General features: G+C 41.4%; 5 protein-coding genes across 13 annotated transcripts; 3 read left to right on the forward strand and 2 right to left on the reverse strand.

Annotated features, from left to right (window-relative positions):
* Window positions 1-1662: 1662 nt before the first annotated feature.
* Window positions 1663-3851, forward strand: LOC108616267 (uncharacterized). Of its 2 annotated transcripts, none has more exons than XM_018011352.2 (5): window positions 1663-1843; window positions 1916-2593; window positions 2654-2731; window positions 3178-3433; window positions 3495-3851. In XM_018011352.2, exons 1-5 carry the CDS (start codon window positions 1663-1665, stop codon window positions 3646-3648), a joined length of 1347 nt encoding a protein of 448 aa, XP_017866841.1. In that variant the 3' UTR covers window positions 3649-3851. The 2 variants fall into 2 exon arrangements, with proteins under 2 accessions (XP_017866841.1, XP_017866842.1); XM_018011353.2 differs by having other exon boundaries at window positions 3199-3433.
* Window positions 3852-3979: 128 nt separating this feature from the next.
* On the forward strand, window positions 3980-5739 carry LOC108616273 (tRNA N(3)-cytidine methyltransferase METTL6). Its single transcript, XM_018011361.2, has one exon. It carries the CDS (start codon window positions 4173-4175, stop codon window positions 5007-5009), a length of 837 nt encoding a protein of 278 aa, XP_017866850.1. The 5' UTR covers window positions 3980-4172; the 3' UTR covers window positions 5010-5739.
* Hyccin (PI4KA lipid kinase complex subunit hyccin) lies at window positions 5551-7856 on the reverse strand. Its single transcript, XM_018011345.2, has 2 exons — window positions 6942-7856; window positions 5551-6888 (listed from the first exon to the last, which is right to left on the reverse strand). The coding sequence occupies exons 1-2, from the start codon at window positions 7613-7615 to the stop codon at window positions 5892-5894; spliced, it is 1671 nt and encodes a 556-aa protein (XP_017866834.1). The 5' UTR covers window positions 7616-7856; the 3' UTR covers window positions 5551-5891.
* A 482-nt stretch (window positions 7857-8338) lies between these two features.
* Window positions 8339-10801, forward strand: alc (5'-AMP-activated protein kinase subunit beta-1). Its single transcript, XM_018011360.2, has 3 exons — window positions 8339-8980; window positions 9255-9485; window positions 10607-10801. The coding sequence occupies exons 1-3, from the start codon at window positions 8339-8341 to the stop codon at window positions 10751-10753; spliced, it is 1020 nt and encodes a 339-aa protein (XP_017866849.1). The 3' UTR covers window positions 10754-10801.
* An 83-nt stretch (window positions 10802-10884) lies between these two features.
* Window positions 10885-15928, reverse strand: Hydr1 (abhydrolase domain containing Hydr1). 8 transcript variants are annotated; one of them, XM_089471115.1, is made up of 7 exons: window positions 15715-15928; window positions 14783-15238; window positions 13425-13608; window positions 13171-13340; window positions 12248-12585; window positions 11958-12190; window positions 10885-11891 (listed from the first exon to the last, which is right to left on the reverse strand). In XM_089471115.1, exons 2-7 carry the CDS (start codon window positions 15019-15021, stop codon window positions 11421-11423), a joined length of 1635 nt encoding a protein of 544 aa, XP_089327241.1. In that variant the 5' UTR covers window positions 15022-15238; window positions 15715-15928; the 3' UTR covers window positions 10885-11420. The 8 variants fall into 8 exon arrangements, with proteins under 8 accessions (XP_089327241.1, XP_017866835.1, XP_089327245.1 ...); XM_018011346.2 differs by having other exon boundaries at window positions 15534-15928; XM_089471119.1 differs by lacking the exon at window positions 14783-15238 and having other exon boundaries at window positions 15715-15922.
* Window positions 15929-16080: the final 152 nt, after the last annotated feature.

Consider the following 16080-nt stretch of genomic DNA (forward strand, 5'->3'; position numbering starts at 1 on the left):
TTGCATGCAACACCGCAACAACGCAACAACAACAACAATAAATGCTGAAAGCAGCCATAAATGAAATGAGAATTAAAAACAAAATCATTAAACTTAATATTTTTACTAATGAATATAATTTATTTAATAAATATATATGTACAAATGTGTCTATGCGCATGTGTATGTGTGTATTGCTGCGGGTTTTCCCAAAGCAGAATTTCCACATTTTTATGATCCATACAAAATATACAAATTCACAAAAGTTGACGAACAAAGCATTTAAATGATAAATGTGTCTGCTATATATCAAATATATATGGCGTATAAGGCTTTTATGTATGTGATATTCGTATATGCTTGACTCGCAGTAAAAGTACTTTTGGGCAGACGACACTTGCACACGCACACGCCCACACCCACGCGCTGGGGCGCACCTAATTCCTCGCCAAAATACATATTTGCCACTTATGCATATACAATATATATATAATATATATGCTTAATTTCAAAGAAATTCTCAACAAATTTTATTATTTTTAAAGAAAGCATAAAATATATATTTCGTTTTTTTTTTTTTTTTTTTTTTTTGCTCTTTGTAAATGTCTTCACTAATTTGCTTAATTTCTGACAGAAATTAATGAAATGGCTTCTTCGTCTTCTTCTTCTTCATTTGCTTGATTTTTTGTTGCCAACGCGACGACAGCCAAAAAACAATATGTAAATATAATAAATAAATAAATAATCACATAAATTCTCCAAAAAGGCCTAAAACCGACAGACAAATATGCATGAAATATGTTTTTTTAAATATCTGGCGAGCCAAAAATAATTCACACGATCTGATTCGAGCTATTAAATGGTTTTAGCTGACTGCACAATGCTCGTTAAGCGTTTTAATTGCAGTTGAATTTTATAGCGACATTTGAAATGTGTCTAATTTTGATAGTGAATAAACAGTTTCTTAAGCTTTTTAAGTCCCAAATAAACGTAGTTTTAATATCCTCATACTTTATAAGTTTCCTTACTCTAGGATTTGAGGATTGCACAAAAGAGAATATGCTCCTTTCTAACAATTGCGAACGAGCATAATAAGAAATCTAAATGAAATATAAATAAAAATATATTTTGTTTTGGCGTAAATTCCCATGCGAAAACACCTGCTGAATTATAATTATGACACAAACAAACATACACTCGTACATTCATACATATGTATGTATAGATTTCACATCTATGTACATATTACATATACAAGCAATCGTTTTGCTTCGTATAGGACTATTTAGAGGCTCACACAGAAAATACATATGTACGAATATTTATGAATATTTATATATATACAGCATTATGTATAAACATTATCAAATACACACACAAGTACAGCTCTACAGACATACACACATATACATACCAATACATATCTATATACAACTTGTTGTCCTACGCTGCGAATACGCAACGTGACTTCATTTTGCTTAAGCATGAACAATTATTTCTCTTCATTTATTTTAATTAATATTTTTCCACAATTTTCTTCTCTGGCATTTTGTACGTAGGAACGTGCCCTGTCCCATGTGCGTGTGGATTTCCCATTGGTATCGCCCGGTGACGCCCGCAAACATTTGCTGAGCCCGTAGGACAGACGCGCACCGCCGGACGTTCAAAGCTCAGACAACAAAGATGAAGCGCGATATATCCACCTCGACAATTGGTCGAGATGAGGCCAGACGTCCCTTGATGGAGGCCTATATGTTTCAGCGCCGTGTGCTGCTCGGCTGCAGCCTGCTGATGGTCGTTTCGCTGGTTGTGTGGATAGTGGCGATAGCAACGGATCATTGGATCATCATATCAGGGAAAGAAGGTGCGTAGCAGGGATTTGATTACATTTGAGTAGAGACTCCACTGAATAACGTTCCCTGTTCCCCATCCCTAGGCATTTTCATACCCGAATCGCGCCGCTTCTTCATCAACTCGCATTCGGGATTGTGGCGCCACTGCCGTAATACGATTGTGCCGAACGCGCTGAGCAATGCGCAGGTGGTGCGAAACTTTAGCTCCATGTCGTACACCTCGCAGTCGTATATCAACGATGCCAAACGCAATTTGAGCCACATGGAGTTCATTCGAAACTTCTCTCAGGAAAAACTGGATGGCTCGGACAACTTTACGGAGCCGGCGCGTCGGCGCATGTTCGCCCATTGGGCGCGAGGGGAGGAGGAGGAGTTCCAAATGTTTCGCAGCGCTTTCCACAAGCTGGTCATGTCGACGGAAGCGAATCAGCATGAATTCAATGCGACTAGCCTGAAGCCCATTCCCATCGATCCGCTGGATGTGAATGGGATAATCAAGCGCCGCACTTTCGGCTCGGCGCTGCAGCGTGTTAAATACAACAACACCTGGTCTTACTATGTGATACCGGAGATGGCACAGCAAGCCATATTCAGCAATTGGACGGATTATCCATTGGTGGTTCGACTGCTGGGCACGTACATCAGGGACATTGGTATACCCGCCTTTGTGTTAAACGACGAGCGCGTGATTTTACTTTTGGTGCCGCCGTTGCCACCAAAGAAGGCCGGGCAGACCGCCTACTACAGTTATATACCCTACTGTAAATATACATCCTAATATTTATTTAACTATAATATATATACAATACCTCGTTCTTTAGCGCGTTGCAAATACATTGACATGTTTCCCAATTCAAATACCCTACGCAGTGAGCCCGGCTTCGATGATGAATTAATGGGTATGTACGAGCATTACCAATTCATTTTTATTTTTATTTTCTCATGTCCATTGTTCTCTTGCCATCGAGCGAGACGCACGCTACTTTCAACTGCTCTCATAATACGCCATCTTGTGCTTACTCTCACTTAAATTCTCTTGTACTCTCAAATTGTAACGGTACGTGACTAACATCAGCCTGGTGCGATCGAGCGAGATAGTCGCTAATTTTAGCTCTTCGTAGGCCATTTACTTTTGCTGCTCTTTAACAAAGCAATTCTGCTCCCTCTCTACGGAGAGAGAATTAATGAAAATAGTAAAAGGATATGCTGCACTCATGTAAAATGTTGGCATGTAATTTAATGGGTCGAGTATTTCAGCATGGACGCGCCCAACAAAAAGTTATCGAAGCCAAGCATGCATCCACGCACACACACATTTATAATCGCAACAGTTTTTATTTGGTAGTGTCTTGGTACGCCATTGCAGATTACATACGTACGCAAGCTTCCTTTGCCTGCATCACGTTGTTCGTCATGAGTCTGGGCGCGGTCTTCTCCTTCTATACGTTTATGAATCCACGTTACATGTTCAAGCGTTTGGCAGGTGGCATACACCTAGTGGCGGCATCCACAGCGCTTGTAGTGCTGCAGGTGCTCTTCTCTTCAATCGACTACACAAAGGATAATTTGTTCTATGCCTATCCGGATGGTGCGGAATTGACGTAAGTTTAACCTTAAGGAAAAATGAAACATTTTTTAATAATTAAACATTCTTACCTATAGCTATGGCTATGGCGTTTACCTGGCCTGGTTCACGTTCGTAGTTAATATTTTATGCGGTGTCATGTTCCTCTGGTATTCAGGTAAGAAGAAAGGCGCCAAGGCGCCCAATGATGAAGTTGCCATGGCCGATGAGCCAACCATAATGGGTAGATAGCTTCCACAGCCACAATCAACAATAAAAAACCAAAGACCAAAGCAATCCAATACCAATATCTGGATTGGTATTTTGCCTTACACTTTTGTTACTTGTTATATTCTTAATAATAATACACACATGTATAAATTGAGTTATTCATTAATAATGATTTGAAGAACTCTGCATAATAAAGAAATCACACGTTTACCTGTAATATAAAAGCTGATTTTTCATTTGAATAGCGCGGTAATAATTAATTTAAAAAAAAAAAACTGTTTTAGTATTTTCGATAATAAATGGAATGTGCGATTGTTTTCAATATTGAAAATAGCCACAGCAATGTTATTTAACAGAAATGTTAGTATTTTCCACATTTCGATTATTTTTATTATAAACTGCTGACATCACAAACAAGATTTTAGCCTTGCACATGTGCATATGTTATCTATCGTTCACTTATTCAATGCGCTACCTTATACATCAATTAACACATGCAGGCCATCTGATTTGTTGATATGGAATTTTCTTAATATCTAAATTAAATGGAGGAGGATATAATTACTACGCGCACTAAAGAGCTTTCCGCTGACGAGCTAAATAAGCTGGAGGAGCAAAACAAACGTCTGGTGCCCGAATTCAAGGCGAACAAATTGGAGATCGATGCGCAGCGGCATTGGGACTTATTCTATAAGAGAAATGAAACACGTTTTTTTAAGGATCGCCATTGGACAACTCGAGAGTTCCAGGAGCTGCTGGCGGAGGAGTGTACAGGAGAGAGACGCAGGCTCTTAGAGGTGGGCTGCGGCGTTGGCAATCTGGTCTTTCCCCTACTGGAAGAGCAGCTCAAGGATCAGACCAGTGAGCAAAGTTTCTATTTCTATGCCTGCGACTTTTCACCACGTGCTGTGGACTTCGTTCGAACAAATCCTCTGTACGATACAAAGCATATAACTGCCTTTCAGTGCGACATAACAACGCAACAGGTACACGAACACATCGAAGCAGCTAGCCTCGATGTCTGCACCATGATCTTTGTGCTCTCCGCCATACATCCCGACAGATTCGTTGATGTCGTCAAGAACCTATGGCAATTGCTAAGGCCTGGTGGATTAGTGCTATTTCGCGACTACGGTCTCTACGACATGGCTCAGCTGCGCTTTAAGCCGGGTCATAAGATAAGCGAAAACTTTTATATGCGACAGGATGGCACTCGCAGCTATTACTTTGCCCAAGAAGAGCTGGCGGAGATCTTTAGTCAGAACGGCTTCGACGTGCTAGACAACAACTATGTGCACCGACGCACGCTCAATCTAAAGGAGGGCATCGATGTGCCCCGCATCTTTCTTCAGGCAAAATTCCGCAAGCGCTCCGACAGCTGATGATTAATGATAATCATAATGATAATAGCAAAGCTCAGCAATGCTTTGCTAACATGACTAGAGAACGCTGAGGTATGCAATTATATCTTTAATTAATTATTGTAGATTTAATTATTCTATTTAATGTTTCTCAATTTGCAATTTCTGTATGTACAGCTGATATTTCACAATTTAATATCAATTTCAAATGAATTATTTAAATCAATTTTCAATAACATTATTTTGTGGGTCAACGTTCAATAAATATTTATTGTATATGTTAGGCTTACAAGTGTATATGTGTGTGTCGTATATATATGTGTGTAACATTTTTAAGGTACATATATATATTTATATGTATATATGCCTGATCAGAACTTGGCATGCAATTTTCATATATATACACACTTTAAGTCATATATACGATATCTTAAATCCATCATACCTTTATACTAAGTTAGTTACAATTCGACAGATTTGCTTTAGTTAGTTGCACTATTAAATTCATTATAAAATGCTATTGTTTAGCATATACTTGCTGGACAACATGGTAACTTGGCTATTTGTATATATGAATTCATATATTTATATATAAATATTTGTGTAGTACGGGTATATCTGTGCTTAGGTCTAGAACGAAAATTACATAAACTGGTAATGTACATTAATTTGTTTTAGTAACAATTAGATTACAATACGAACAACTTAGTGTGACAATAATAATCAACAAATATAATAACTTCTCTCTCTCTCTCTCTCGGTTTCTTTCTTTAAGTATATGTGAATTACATTTTACAGGCCTCCAAATAATTTCAGTTTGGTTTGTTCGTGAGTTAATACCAAGGAGGTAACGAATATAATAAATCTGAATTTGGCTATAATTGGTTAGTTGAATTGCCCAAGTTAATCGAGGCCATGCTCGGTCAGCTTGGCCCCGTTGCTGTTGCTGTGACCCAGCGGGGTCAGCTCGACGCTCGACTCAAAGCTCTTAGTCAACATGTCAGTGCTCGTTATGGAAGTTGTATTGCTGTTAAGCGAGACAGCCACTGGCAGCGTGGCGATGCCGTCATTTAAGTCGCTATCGATGCTAAAGCTGTTGCTGCCATTCTCGTTGATCAGCGAGAGCGTCTGCATGGGCAGCAGATCGGTGGATTGGGGCTCTGCAACGGCATCGTAGGTCTTCGACTTGCTGACACTCAACGGACTCTTGTCGTAATCCAATCCACTGTCTGACTGTAGCTGCAGCAGTGAATTGCGCTGCGTATGCTTATCGAATTTCCGTTGCGGTGGTTTTGGCGGTTCCTTGTCCTTCTCTTTTTCCTTCTCCTTGTCCTTGGATTTCTTGAAGCCGAGCGCTTTGTGCGCCTGGGCTTTGATGCCCTCCATGCTGGGCCTAATAATGGAGGTGCGTGTGCCGCCACTGCTGCTCTCCTTGGCTGAAGGCGATTCCTTGGCGCCCGGTTCCGTCTCCTCCGTAACGCTCGCCAGCTGCTGCGGCGCCTGAGGTATTGTGAGATCTTGCGCCTGTATGGGAATGTCATCGGGCAGCTTTTTCGTTCGGAATGAAGCGTTCGTTATCATCGATTTGGATACAGACGTCGTCACGGTTGTCGTGGCCGGCGTCAACGCCACACTCAGACCCATTGGCCCGTCGTTGGGCTGACCCGAGGGATTGGCATGCAACGAATTGCGCACAGCGTTTGTAACTATAATTAGCTCCGTAAACATTTCGTAGCTGGCGCGATTATGTATATCCTCCAGTGTTTGAATGGCCACCGTGCCGAAGCCATTGAACATGGCATAGTAAATTGCATGCACCAGCTCGATAAGGAAGGACGCGGAGAGTGGAATGCGCGGCGCGGAAGGTTTCGGGAATGTCGTGCCCGTCGTTGGATCGGAGCTGAAAATGGTGAAAAGGTTAGAGATGTAATCAAGCAAGGTCTTGCCACTCACCCATAGCTCATGCGATGTCCATGCCCCGACTTGGTGGTGAAGCCCTGGTTGACCAGCTGCGAGGCGACGCGGCACAGATAGAGCAGCGATGATTTCTGTGTGAGGCTCACCTGCTGATTGTAGCAGAAGAGCAGAGCTGTCATGATCCTCATTCTGTTTTGAGCATTAATCGATTCAATGCGCAAATGTGGACCCCATTTGACCTCGCGATTGCAGTTCTCCTCCCAGCGCCGCAGGTCCGTCATGGGTAGATTCTTCAGCTCGTGATAGACAGACGCCTGGGCCAGTATGGGCATGCGAAAGGCCACAACCTTCTGGCCGCCATCGTCGGTGGACACCTCGCCATTGTAAATGCAGATGAGCAACGTTTCCACTCCTCTGGATGCCTTTTTATCGCCTGCCGAGACGGCATGCAGGTATGTGTAGATTAGCACGGGCAGGAATTGCAATGGAAACTTGTGTAGTGTCACCTCCGGGGCGCGATAGAAGGCCAACAGTTGCTGGCAAATGTCATGGACCAAGTCTTCGTTACGTTGCCTCTCGCTGAATATGGTGAAGATGGCTTCGGCGATTTCGGGATCTGTTTCATGTTCGACGACGAATGCTTCCGCATCGGCTGGCTGACGGCGTGCCCGCTGATAGTCTGTCAGCCAGTCTTTTACCAATTCGGCCATTATTATGTATTATAAGTTCTTAATTAATTTGCTAACACTCTGGCCCTATAATCTTTTTCACACATAAACCTTGCATATCTGCGCAGGGCTGCAAGCGCCACGATAACATCAGTTCAAAGGAACTAGCTCAAAATTTCTATGCTCATTAAAATAATTCAATTGATAACTTTAAATTTTGTTATAAGAAATTGAATTTCTGCTTTCCATAGCATTAGATCATCCTTTCTCAGCATCTTGCGATCGACTGAATGTATAATTTAAATAACAACTCAGTTACTCACTGTTTACTCTGCCGCCCTAGCCGATGTATGCCAAAAGCAACTCTGCAATGTTCTCACCGAAATGAATTAAGTCCAATTGGAACTGCGAATATATAGTACGTATTTACATACATATATCGCAACACATGCATACACACACATGTAAATGTAGTTGTAATTATAATTAGCCATTTTTACGACGAAAACAAACTATTAAATAATAAAGACTTACGAACATTAAATGCCAAATATTATATACAAATCAATATAGAATACAAAAACTATATACAAACAACAACAGCAACAACAAAACGCGGAAGCGAATCAACGACCAAAAGCAAAACAAAAGAAAAAGTCAAGGAAAACGAAGTGCCAAAACCTCCAAAAAAATTTAGTTGAAAAAAAGTGAACAATAAATTCAGAGAGTGAGAGAGCGTAAAAACAAAAAAACAAACAGTGCAATATGGGCAACGCGGGTAGCTCGACTGTGCATATGCATCGCGAGCGCCACAAGTCAACAGACCTCTCCACGCCAAGTTCTCCCGCACACTTTCGCGACTCGTTGGGCAGCGGGGGCGGCGCAGGCGGCGGTGCTGTGTCAACTGCTGGTGGGGCCGGAGTGGGAGGTGCAGCAGCTCCGGGCGGTGGCGGTGGCGGCCAAGCTTTCTCGTTCGATAAAAAACATACGGCAGTCTTGAACGAGGGTTCGTCGCAAGAAGACGACGACGACTTTTACACGAGAGCGGGCGCTAAGCGCACAACAGCTGTTGATAACGAGCCAACAGCAACAACAACATCAGCAGAAGCCGCAGCAGCACTGGAAAGAGATAGCACTATGGATGAACTGAACGATGAGTATCAAGAGATGAAGGCATCAGGATCGAAGAATTTTGATGAAGTTGAGTCGAAGAAGACGGCATTGCCTACGGTTCTGCGCTGGGACTATGGGGGCAAAAATGTGACCATCTCGGGAACATTTTCCAAATGGAAACCGATTCCGATGGTGCGCAGTCATGGCAATTTTGTGACCATCATCGATCTGCCGGAGGGTGACCATCAGTACAAGTTCTGTGTGGACGGCGAATGGAAACACGATCCCAAATTGGTAAGTTGGCAGGCCAGCCAGCACAGTGGGGCAAAATCGATATGTGTACGACGCATTGTTTACACTGGCTGACGTACTGCGACTTGAATTTTTCCCTCTTCACTCAAGTGTTGTGTAATCAGCGCTGGACTGTAAACAATAACACAATATGGATTTGGCTTTGTGACTGGCAATGCCGAGCTGCTCTGCTCTGCTCTGCTCTCTCTATCTCTATCTCTTCTCTCTGTAGTGCTCTGCGAGCTAATTCTAATGTTTGTTTGTTTTGATTTTGTAGAAAAGCGTGGAAAATGAGGACGGCGAAAAGACTAACCTGGTGTCGGTGCGCGCATCCGATTTCGAGGTGTTCCAAGCGCTGGCCAAAGACAGCGAGAATGTGCCCAACTATGCGGAGAAGGAGTACTCACAGGAGGTGCCGCAGGTGAAGCCCTGGGAAAAGGTGTCCGGTCCGCCAGTGCTGCCGCCCCACCTGCTGCAGGTCATACTCAACAAGGATACGCCACTATCGGTAATGTATATGAATCAACTGACTGAGTGATTGTTGTAGCTTCAGATTGAAAGTCTGATTGATTAAAAATGTATTAATCAGGTTGAGTAAGATTAGATTAGTTAGATTCAAGTTATAAATTGATTGAACTTATATTTATAACATAAACGGTGGGAGCATATGAAGTAGAAAGGAATTTATGTGGAATTTGTAATACATTGATTGACAGACCGACTGATTGCAGAGAAAGTTACATCAACAACTTCGGCAGCGGCGGTGCTCCACTTGAGCAGCATAAGTTTTTTGTCAACTAATCAAAATAGATGATAATTATATCAATCCTACATTGGTTGCCCGCTTGAGCAGCTGAATCAATGAATGACTGATTGTAGATGTAAATATTCATGGGGTAAAGTTTAGCAGCTTGAGGGTTGTTTGTTTGTTTATTGATATTAGATTGAGTTACTGGAAGCTTAAAGATGTACAACAGTCGTAAGTCGTAGCTGAGGGCTGTACTTTGATAAGATGTGGAAACGTAGAAGCATATATCTGCATTAATTAATAGCGGCAGGAAATGACTGAATATGATAATCTCGTTAATCTAAAGCATAAGAGTTAGAGAGTTAGAGCTATGTGGATTGATTAATTGCAGTGACTGATTGACTGATGTGACTGTCTGAAGAAGTTGAATTGAAACTGAATTAGAGATATGACAACTAAAGGGGCTTTACGCAAATAAGACTAGTTATCTGTTCCAGCTTGAGCAGCTAAATAAAATTTACATATTCTACGGCACTTACCTTTTGCGCTGCAGTCTTCAACTAACTCAAATCGTTGTACTGGATGAATATGAATGTTTTTTATATAGTGCTCAAATGTAATCAGAGAAAATGTCACTCAAAGCATTACATAGAGCGCCATTGAAACGTGCTTTACAGTTTTGTCAAAACAGCAGTTGCTCTAGTTGCTGCGACCTCTAAAATCCCGCGTATGTGTGTGTGTGTGTGTGGGAAGTGACGTGATCTACATGCAAAAGTCAAGTGCTGAGGCATGCTTAAAGTCTGTAGTCTATAGACTATAGTCTCTCGCTATGTAATCGTTATGCATATTATATTTATATTTTCTCTCTCTATAAATCGTAGTGCGAGCCGACATTGCTGCCCGAGCCGAACCATGTGATGTTGAACCATTTGTACGCCCTATCCATCAAGGACGGTGTCATGGTGCTGAGTGCGACGCATCGCTACTGCAAGAAATATGTCACAACTTTGCTCTACAAGCCGATATAGACCCAACAGCTAACCAAATATAACCGTTTTTTATATTCTAAAATTTAACGTACGTGTTTTTTAAGCTATATGAAATTGTTTTCAATTGCCTCTTCTGTATACTATGTGCGAAATGAATGCAATCTTAATGCTTAAGCGTTCTATTCAATTTGTTTATTTAGAATTTAAATATATATGTTTATATTAATATATATATGGAATTAAAAAATAGTATATATATATATCTGTATATAGTTTTCAGAATAAGATTATTGTTCTGTGTCATAGTTAAGTGTATTCTCTATATAGTTTGTTTCTTAAATTGCGATTTGCATTTTGTACTCACTAAAAACATATGAATTAATTTAAAGCTTTTGGTTCACTGTTCCAATTAGTTGATATGTCTCTAATACATATACATATATGCTAGCGTTAATATTTGTTAAATCTAACAGCTGTCGAATCGTTTCATCAAATAGTTCCATTAAGAGTTTTAGTAATTTTTTGTTAGTTTCTTTTTTTGTCTATTAGGGAGTTAATAACACTTTGGATTTTGTTCTAATTTCATATCACAAGTCTCCAGCTGGGGTCTGCTGCACACGCATCTCTATTGTATATTTATATAGTTATATGTTTATAAATATATAAATATGTTTTCGGTATTAATTGACGTCCGGTTGCCGCTGATCTACATTAGCTTCAGCTTGTGCTGCTCCAGTTGATTCGCCAGGACAGCAGCTGCCGGCGCGTTCAGGCTAGCGGCCAACTCCATAGTTTTCTTGGCCAAGAAGCGCTCGTGCATTTTATTGGAGGCACGCTCGAATTCTCCATCCTCGTCGTACAGTGCCTTGGTGAAGTACTCGGTAAACAGCCGGGACATGTACTGATCCTTGGTCGATGGCCACCAGCCCTCGAGGAAACCAATATGTCCACCACGTGCGGTGATTACAATTGCCACGTGCGTGCACTGATTGGCCGCCTTGATGGGTATCGCATCCAGCGGCTGAAACGGATCATCCGCTGCGCTCAAGCAGAGCAACGGCACAGAAATGTGATCCAGCTTATTGTGCAGCGTGGCATCCGTGTAATAATCATTCACATGCGCATAACCAAACTGCTTGGCCGTGAACAGCTCATCGAATTCCTTGATGGTCTTGCACTAGAGGTGAATTTGAAAATCTGGTTTAGCTCGTGTCTTAACTTCATCTGTAATTAATTTACTTACTCGCAATATGCGCTGTATATCGATTTCCGAATCCTGATAGATGTCTCTGTACACCTCTAGGTGATTGCGTAGCGTGCGACACAGACTGCCAGCCAGATGACGCCCCAATAGGTTGTTGATGACCGGCTTCTCAATGCTGGCACTGCCCTTGTGCACGTCCCAGGGCACGGATATGATCTTGGCCGCCGACAGATTAATGCGCGCCTCATCGCTCTTTCGGGCCAAATAGTTGCCTGCCGCGAGAGTTAATTAATTGGTAAACAATTGATTTATGTGCATTGATTACTCACCTAGTATTAGACCACCCATGGATATGCCTGTGGCACCCAGTTTGCAGTCGAGGGGCAATGTGCGGCGCACATGATGCACCACCTCGCACAGATCTTCGCAGTTGGCGGCGCAGTAGAGACGCGGCGTCTTTAGCTCGATGCCGCCCAGACCTCGATTATTGAAGACAACAGCACGCATGCCCGCCTGCTGGGCAGCAAACACCAGGCATTTAATATACTCTGCCTGTGATTCGCCCGTCAGGCCGGGCAATATCAGCACGCAAGGAGCCCGCTCGTCACAGCCCTCCTCCAGCCAGTCCAGCGCCACTTCCCCGCCATCCTTCAGTCTGAGTATTTCACTGTGAGTAAAGAGAGCAAGTTTCTTTAAAAGTATTTTAAATAGTAAAGATATATAATTAGATTAGATTAGACTTATAATATCTAATCTATATAATATAAAATTGGTTCATTCTTAGAGAGATATTTTAAATAAGATATGTCGTATTTAAATTTTAAAGCGAAGTTAATGCAGATCTCTTCTGAGTTCGTGAACGAGTATTATGCAGTCGATGCTGCTCGACTGCAACATTCTTGCTTGCTTAATTCTAGAATTCTATTGAATTGAATTGCCATTTAGCGCGTCTACTTTAAATCTAATCAATCTAAAGATACATATATACTCTATGAACCGTATATGCTTCTGTCTATACTATGAACCGCTTTTCAACGAGTACAGGGCATTCTTGTCACTAATTGAGTTATATTTATTGCAATGTTTACGCCCAGCAATCTGTGTTCGGCTCAAGACCTTTTCAAATTGCAAAGAATACTAAAATGTCTGTCATCTAATGGTTTTATGGGTCATCGGAATTGATGCTGAATGGCTGGCTAGCGGAATAGCTGACTGGCTGTACATCTGTATGTCCTTAGTAGCCATGACTTACCGTCGATAATTGACACGGGGCAAACTCTTGGAGCGCAGCAGGCTCGCAAGTACAGTCTGTGCCCGACTCTCCACACACCAGAAGGTTGGCCAGTATTTGTTCTCCAGCGTGGGCATCTTCTTGATCAGATACTGCTTGAACGGCCCATCGGCACAGGCAATGATCGGCCGCTGAATATGGTGTTACGAAACTTCGTTAGTTTTCATGAAAGACAATTGACTAAGCTGTTGCGTAAGTCGCGTTTATTCACTCACCTTCACCACCTGAATGAGGTAATAGATGACATAGGCAAAGACCGCTATGCCGAGGGCGTGCAGGCGCGGCAGGTGCGACAGGTACGCGTACATCGAGTTGAACATGCTGACTGACTGACCGAATGGCTCCGTGTGTATTCCTCGACAAGTTGACTTGCTGCTTTGATCCCGAGCGGGGCAGCGGCTGCAATTTTGGATTAAAGGCGTGCGAAACACAAAATTACAATTTGTGACAATGTTAACTGCGAAACTTATACATATGCATATGCACATATAACTGTATCTTTATCTGTATGAACAAATTGCTGAATGGAACTACGGACACTGGTTGCCACTACTCGGCCTGTTATGATATGATCTGTACATATGTAAATATATACACGCGAATATATTTATAAGCACATATACTATTAGATGGAGGTTTGGGCTGTGAGCCATATCTTATCGTTCTTATACCCTTGCAATGGGCATGCTTAGCTGTGGAATTGCTCTTGATATGATTTATAGCACCTACTGCGGATCCGCATCAGACAAGTTGAGTCGATACTGTCTAGGCTTTAAAAGTATTCTCTCTGCAGTTGGCGAATGACTAAGCGCTACTTTCTTAACTCAAACACAATTACGATATTTTCGCTATCGTAAAACGCTTTACATATTGCTGATATTAACTAAACACTTTACATACGACTAAATGTCGCAGTGTTAACTCGAATAAATTTACATTTTACGATATTCGCTCTACACTGCTCAAATGACTAAATGTCAGGGTCTTAGCTCAACCAAATTTACGATATTCCTTCTACATGATGTTTGGATAAAGCTACGATAATTAAAAAATAACAAGTACGATATTTCGTCCGCACTTTACATACAACGATTTGGACTCCAAAAATTTTACGATATGCCCTCCAATGCTTACACCTAGCCAAAATCTTATCAGTAACGAACCATTATCACACGTATATCAGCTATCAAGATATCTTTAACACGTTTTGCTGACAATATCTGGGCAAAGTTTCCGACTATATCGGAGCACTATAGCCGAAACACAGCTACCATTTGCAAGGGTATTTAGTCGACGACAAATTGTAGAGAAGTCTCTGCTCTCTGTAGACTTATGGAATGCATAGTTTAAATTCAGTTGCATCAGTATGGGCTTTAATTGATAGAACGAGGTGCTCAAAACAGTTGATAGACGGCCGAGCGAAGAGGTGCCTGGTGAGCGGGTTAACGAGTGGGCGGGCGGGTGATCAGGCGGACACTCGAACCCGAGCCGTGTTATCAGATCGAAGAGAATTGTACACAAAATTTGTTTTGATTCGGTTTAACTTATTTAGGGGCTTATCTCGCACACTCACAGCAGTTCCTGTTTAAATCGGAGTTGTTGTTGAGGTTGTCGTCGATATAGTTGTATTTGCAGTTGTTGGGGTTCGAGAAGGGGGACTGCAGCACTCGAACATCTGCTTGCACTATGGCAAGACATTAGCGCGATTCGTCTCATTTTTAACAATTCAATATTGATCATTTGGTTTTTTGACGTCATCGTCATCATCGCCGCCGCCGCCTTCAACGGTAGGTGGACAAAGGCGCCAAACATAATTGCAAGGCAGCAGTGCGAACAACTAATAACTAATAGTGCTTATCACTAGCGAGTGCCACTAGCATATATATATATATATATATATATATATCTCGACTCTTTATATATGTATGTTTGGTATATAGCGTCTACAACTAGATAAAGTATATTGTACACTTTGATTGCCGCCTTGCATAATATTAGGTTCCAATGAATTGAGGGCTTGTGCGCTTACCTTGAAGAAATATATGTATAAAATAAAAAAAAAATAACAAAATTTGAAAAACAATAAAATTTAGATAATTTTTATTTTTGGTGTGACACACCAACTTCGAAAAAAAAAATACTTGAAATGATATATTTAAATGATATATTGCCAATGGCTTACAAAACAGCAATGAGGCATGAATTGTGCTGCTTCTGGGTTTTGACCCGGCAGCGGGCTCCGTTCAAAAGCCAAAATGGCCGTTGGCAGCATTACGCACATAGAGACACATAGAAACACGCACACACACACATGGAATACTTACATAGATTATTGAGTTTTTGTCTTGGCATCACGTGCAATAACAAAATCAATAGCCAGGGCCAAAGGTATGGGATGTGAACCTCTGTACTATTTATAGTGACGATGAAGGTGGGTGGTAATTATCGTGCCAATTATGACGCACGCATCATAAAGAAGAAACGATTGTATATTATTTCACTTGCCTTCTTGACAAGTCGTTAAGCAAGCGTCGCCTTAATTGTCGTGCCCTGCTTATTTATATATTTTCCTATTTTGTGGAAAAGGAACTTTCGTTGCAGGCTCTGACACTCGTTGTCGCGAACAAATTACATAATAACAGAATCGATAACAGACATTTTATGCAGTTTTTAACATATAAACTTTGTGCAGAATAAAATTGTAACGAACTTCAATTGTAAACAAAAACAAAAGGTGCACATGTAAAAGTAACTGATGTTCAAATGAACCGAATGGTTCGCTCATTACTTAACATATCGCTGAACTGTTATTAACAGCTGCACTAACTGAATTCACTGGTTAGTGTTGCATTTTATTTTTTGTCTGTTAAA

This window comes from Drosophila arizonae, chromosome 5 (assembly GCF_054131065.1).
Source record: "Drosophila arizonae isolate 15081-1271.41 chromosome 5, UAZ_ARI_1.0, whole genome shotgun sequence".
Classification (NCBI taxonomy): domain Eukaryota; kingdom Metazoa; phylum Arthropoda; class Insecta; order Diptera; family Drosophilidae; genus Drosophila; species Drosophila arizonae.

Coding starts and splice junctions, on each gene's coding strand:
- LOC108616267 (XM_018011352.2), top strand. CDS start 1,663: ATGAAGCGCGATATATCCACCTCGACAATTGGTCGAGATGAGGCCAGA. Junction 1,844..1,915: donor CATCATATCAGGGAAAGAAG/GTGCGTAGCAGG, acceptor CCCCATCCCTAG/GCATTTTCATACCCGAATCG. Junction 3,434..3,494: donor CCGGATGGTGCGGAATTGAC/GTAAGTTTAACC, acceptor TCTTACCTATAG/CTATGGCTATGGCGTTTACC.
- LOC108616273 (XM_018011361.2), top strand. CDS start 4,173: ATGGAGGAGGATATAATTACTACGCGCACTAAAGAGCTTTCCGCTGAC.
- Hyccin (XM_018011345.2), bottom strand. CDS start 7,615: ATGGCCGAATTGGTAAAAGACTGGCTGACAGACTATCAGCGGGCACGC. Junction 6,889..6,941: donor GGACATCGCATGAGCTATGG/GTGAGTGGCAAG, acceptor CACCATTTTCAG/CTCCGATCCAACGACGGGCA.
- alc (XM_018011360.2), top strand. CDS start 8,339: ATGGGCAACGCGGGTAGCTCGACTGTGCATATGCATCGCGAGCGCCAC. Junction 8,981..9,254: donor GGAAACACGATCCCAAATTG/GTAAGTTGGCAG, acceptor TTGATTTTGTAG/AAAAGCGTGGAAAATGAGGA. Junction 9,486..10,606: donor ACAAGGATACGCCACTATCG/GTAATGTATATG, acceptor TATAAATCGTAG/TGCGAGCCGACATTGCTGCC.
- Hydr1 (XM_089471115.1), bottom strand. CDS start 15,021: ATGTTTGGCGCCTTTGTCCACCTACCGTTGAAGGCGGCGGCGGCGATG. Junction 13,609..14,782: donor CGATTTAAACAGGAACTGCT/GTGAGTGTGCGA, acceptor CCAAAATTGCAG/CCGCTGCCCCGCTCGGGATC. Junction 12,586..13,170: donor CCCCGTGTCAATTATCGACG/GTAAGTCATGGC, acceptor CTTTACTCACAG/TGAAATACTCAGACTGAAGG.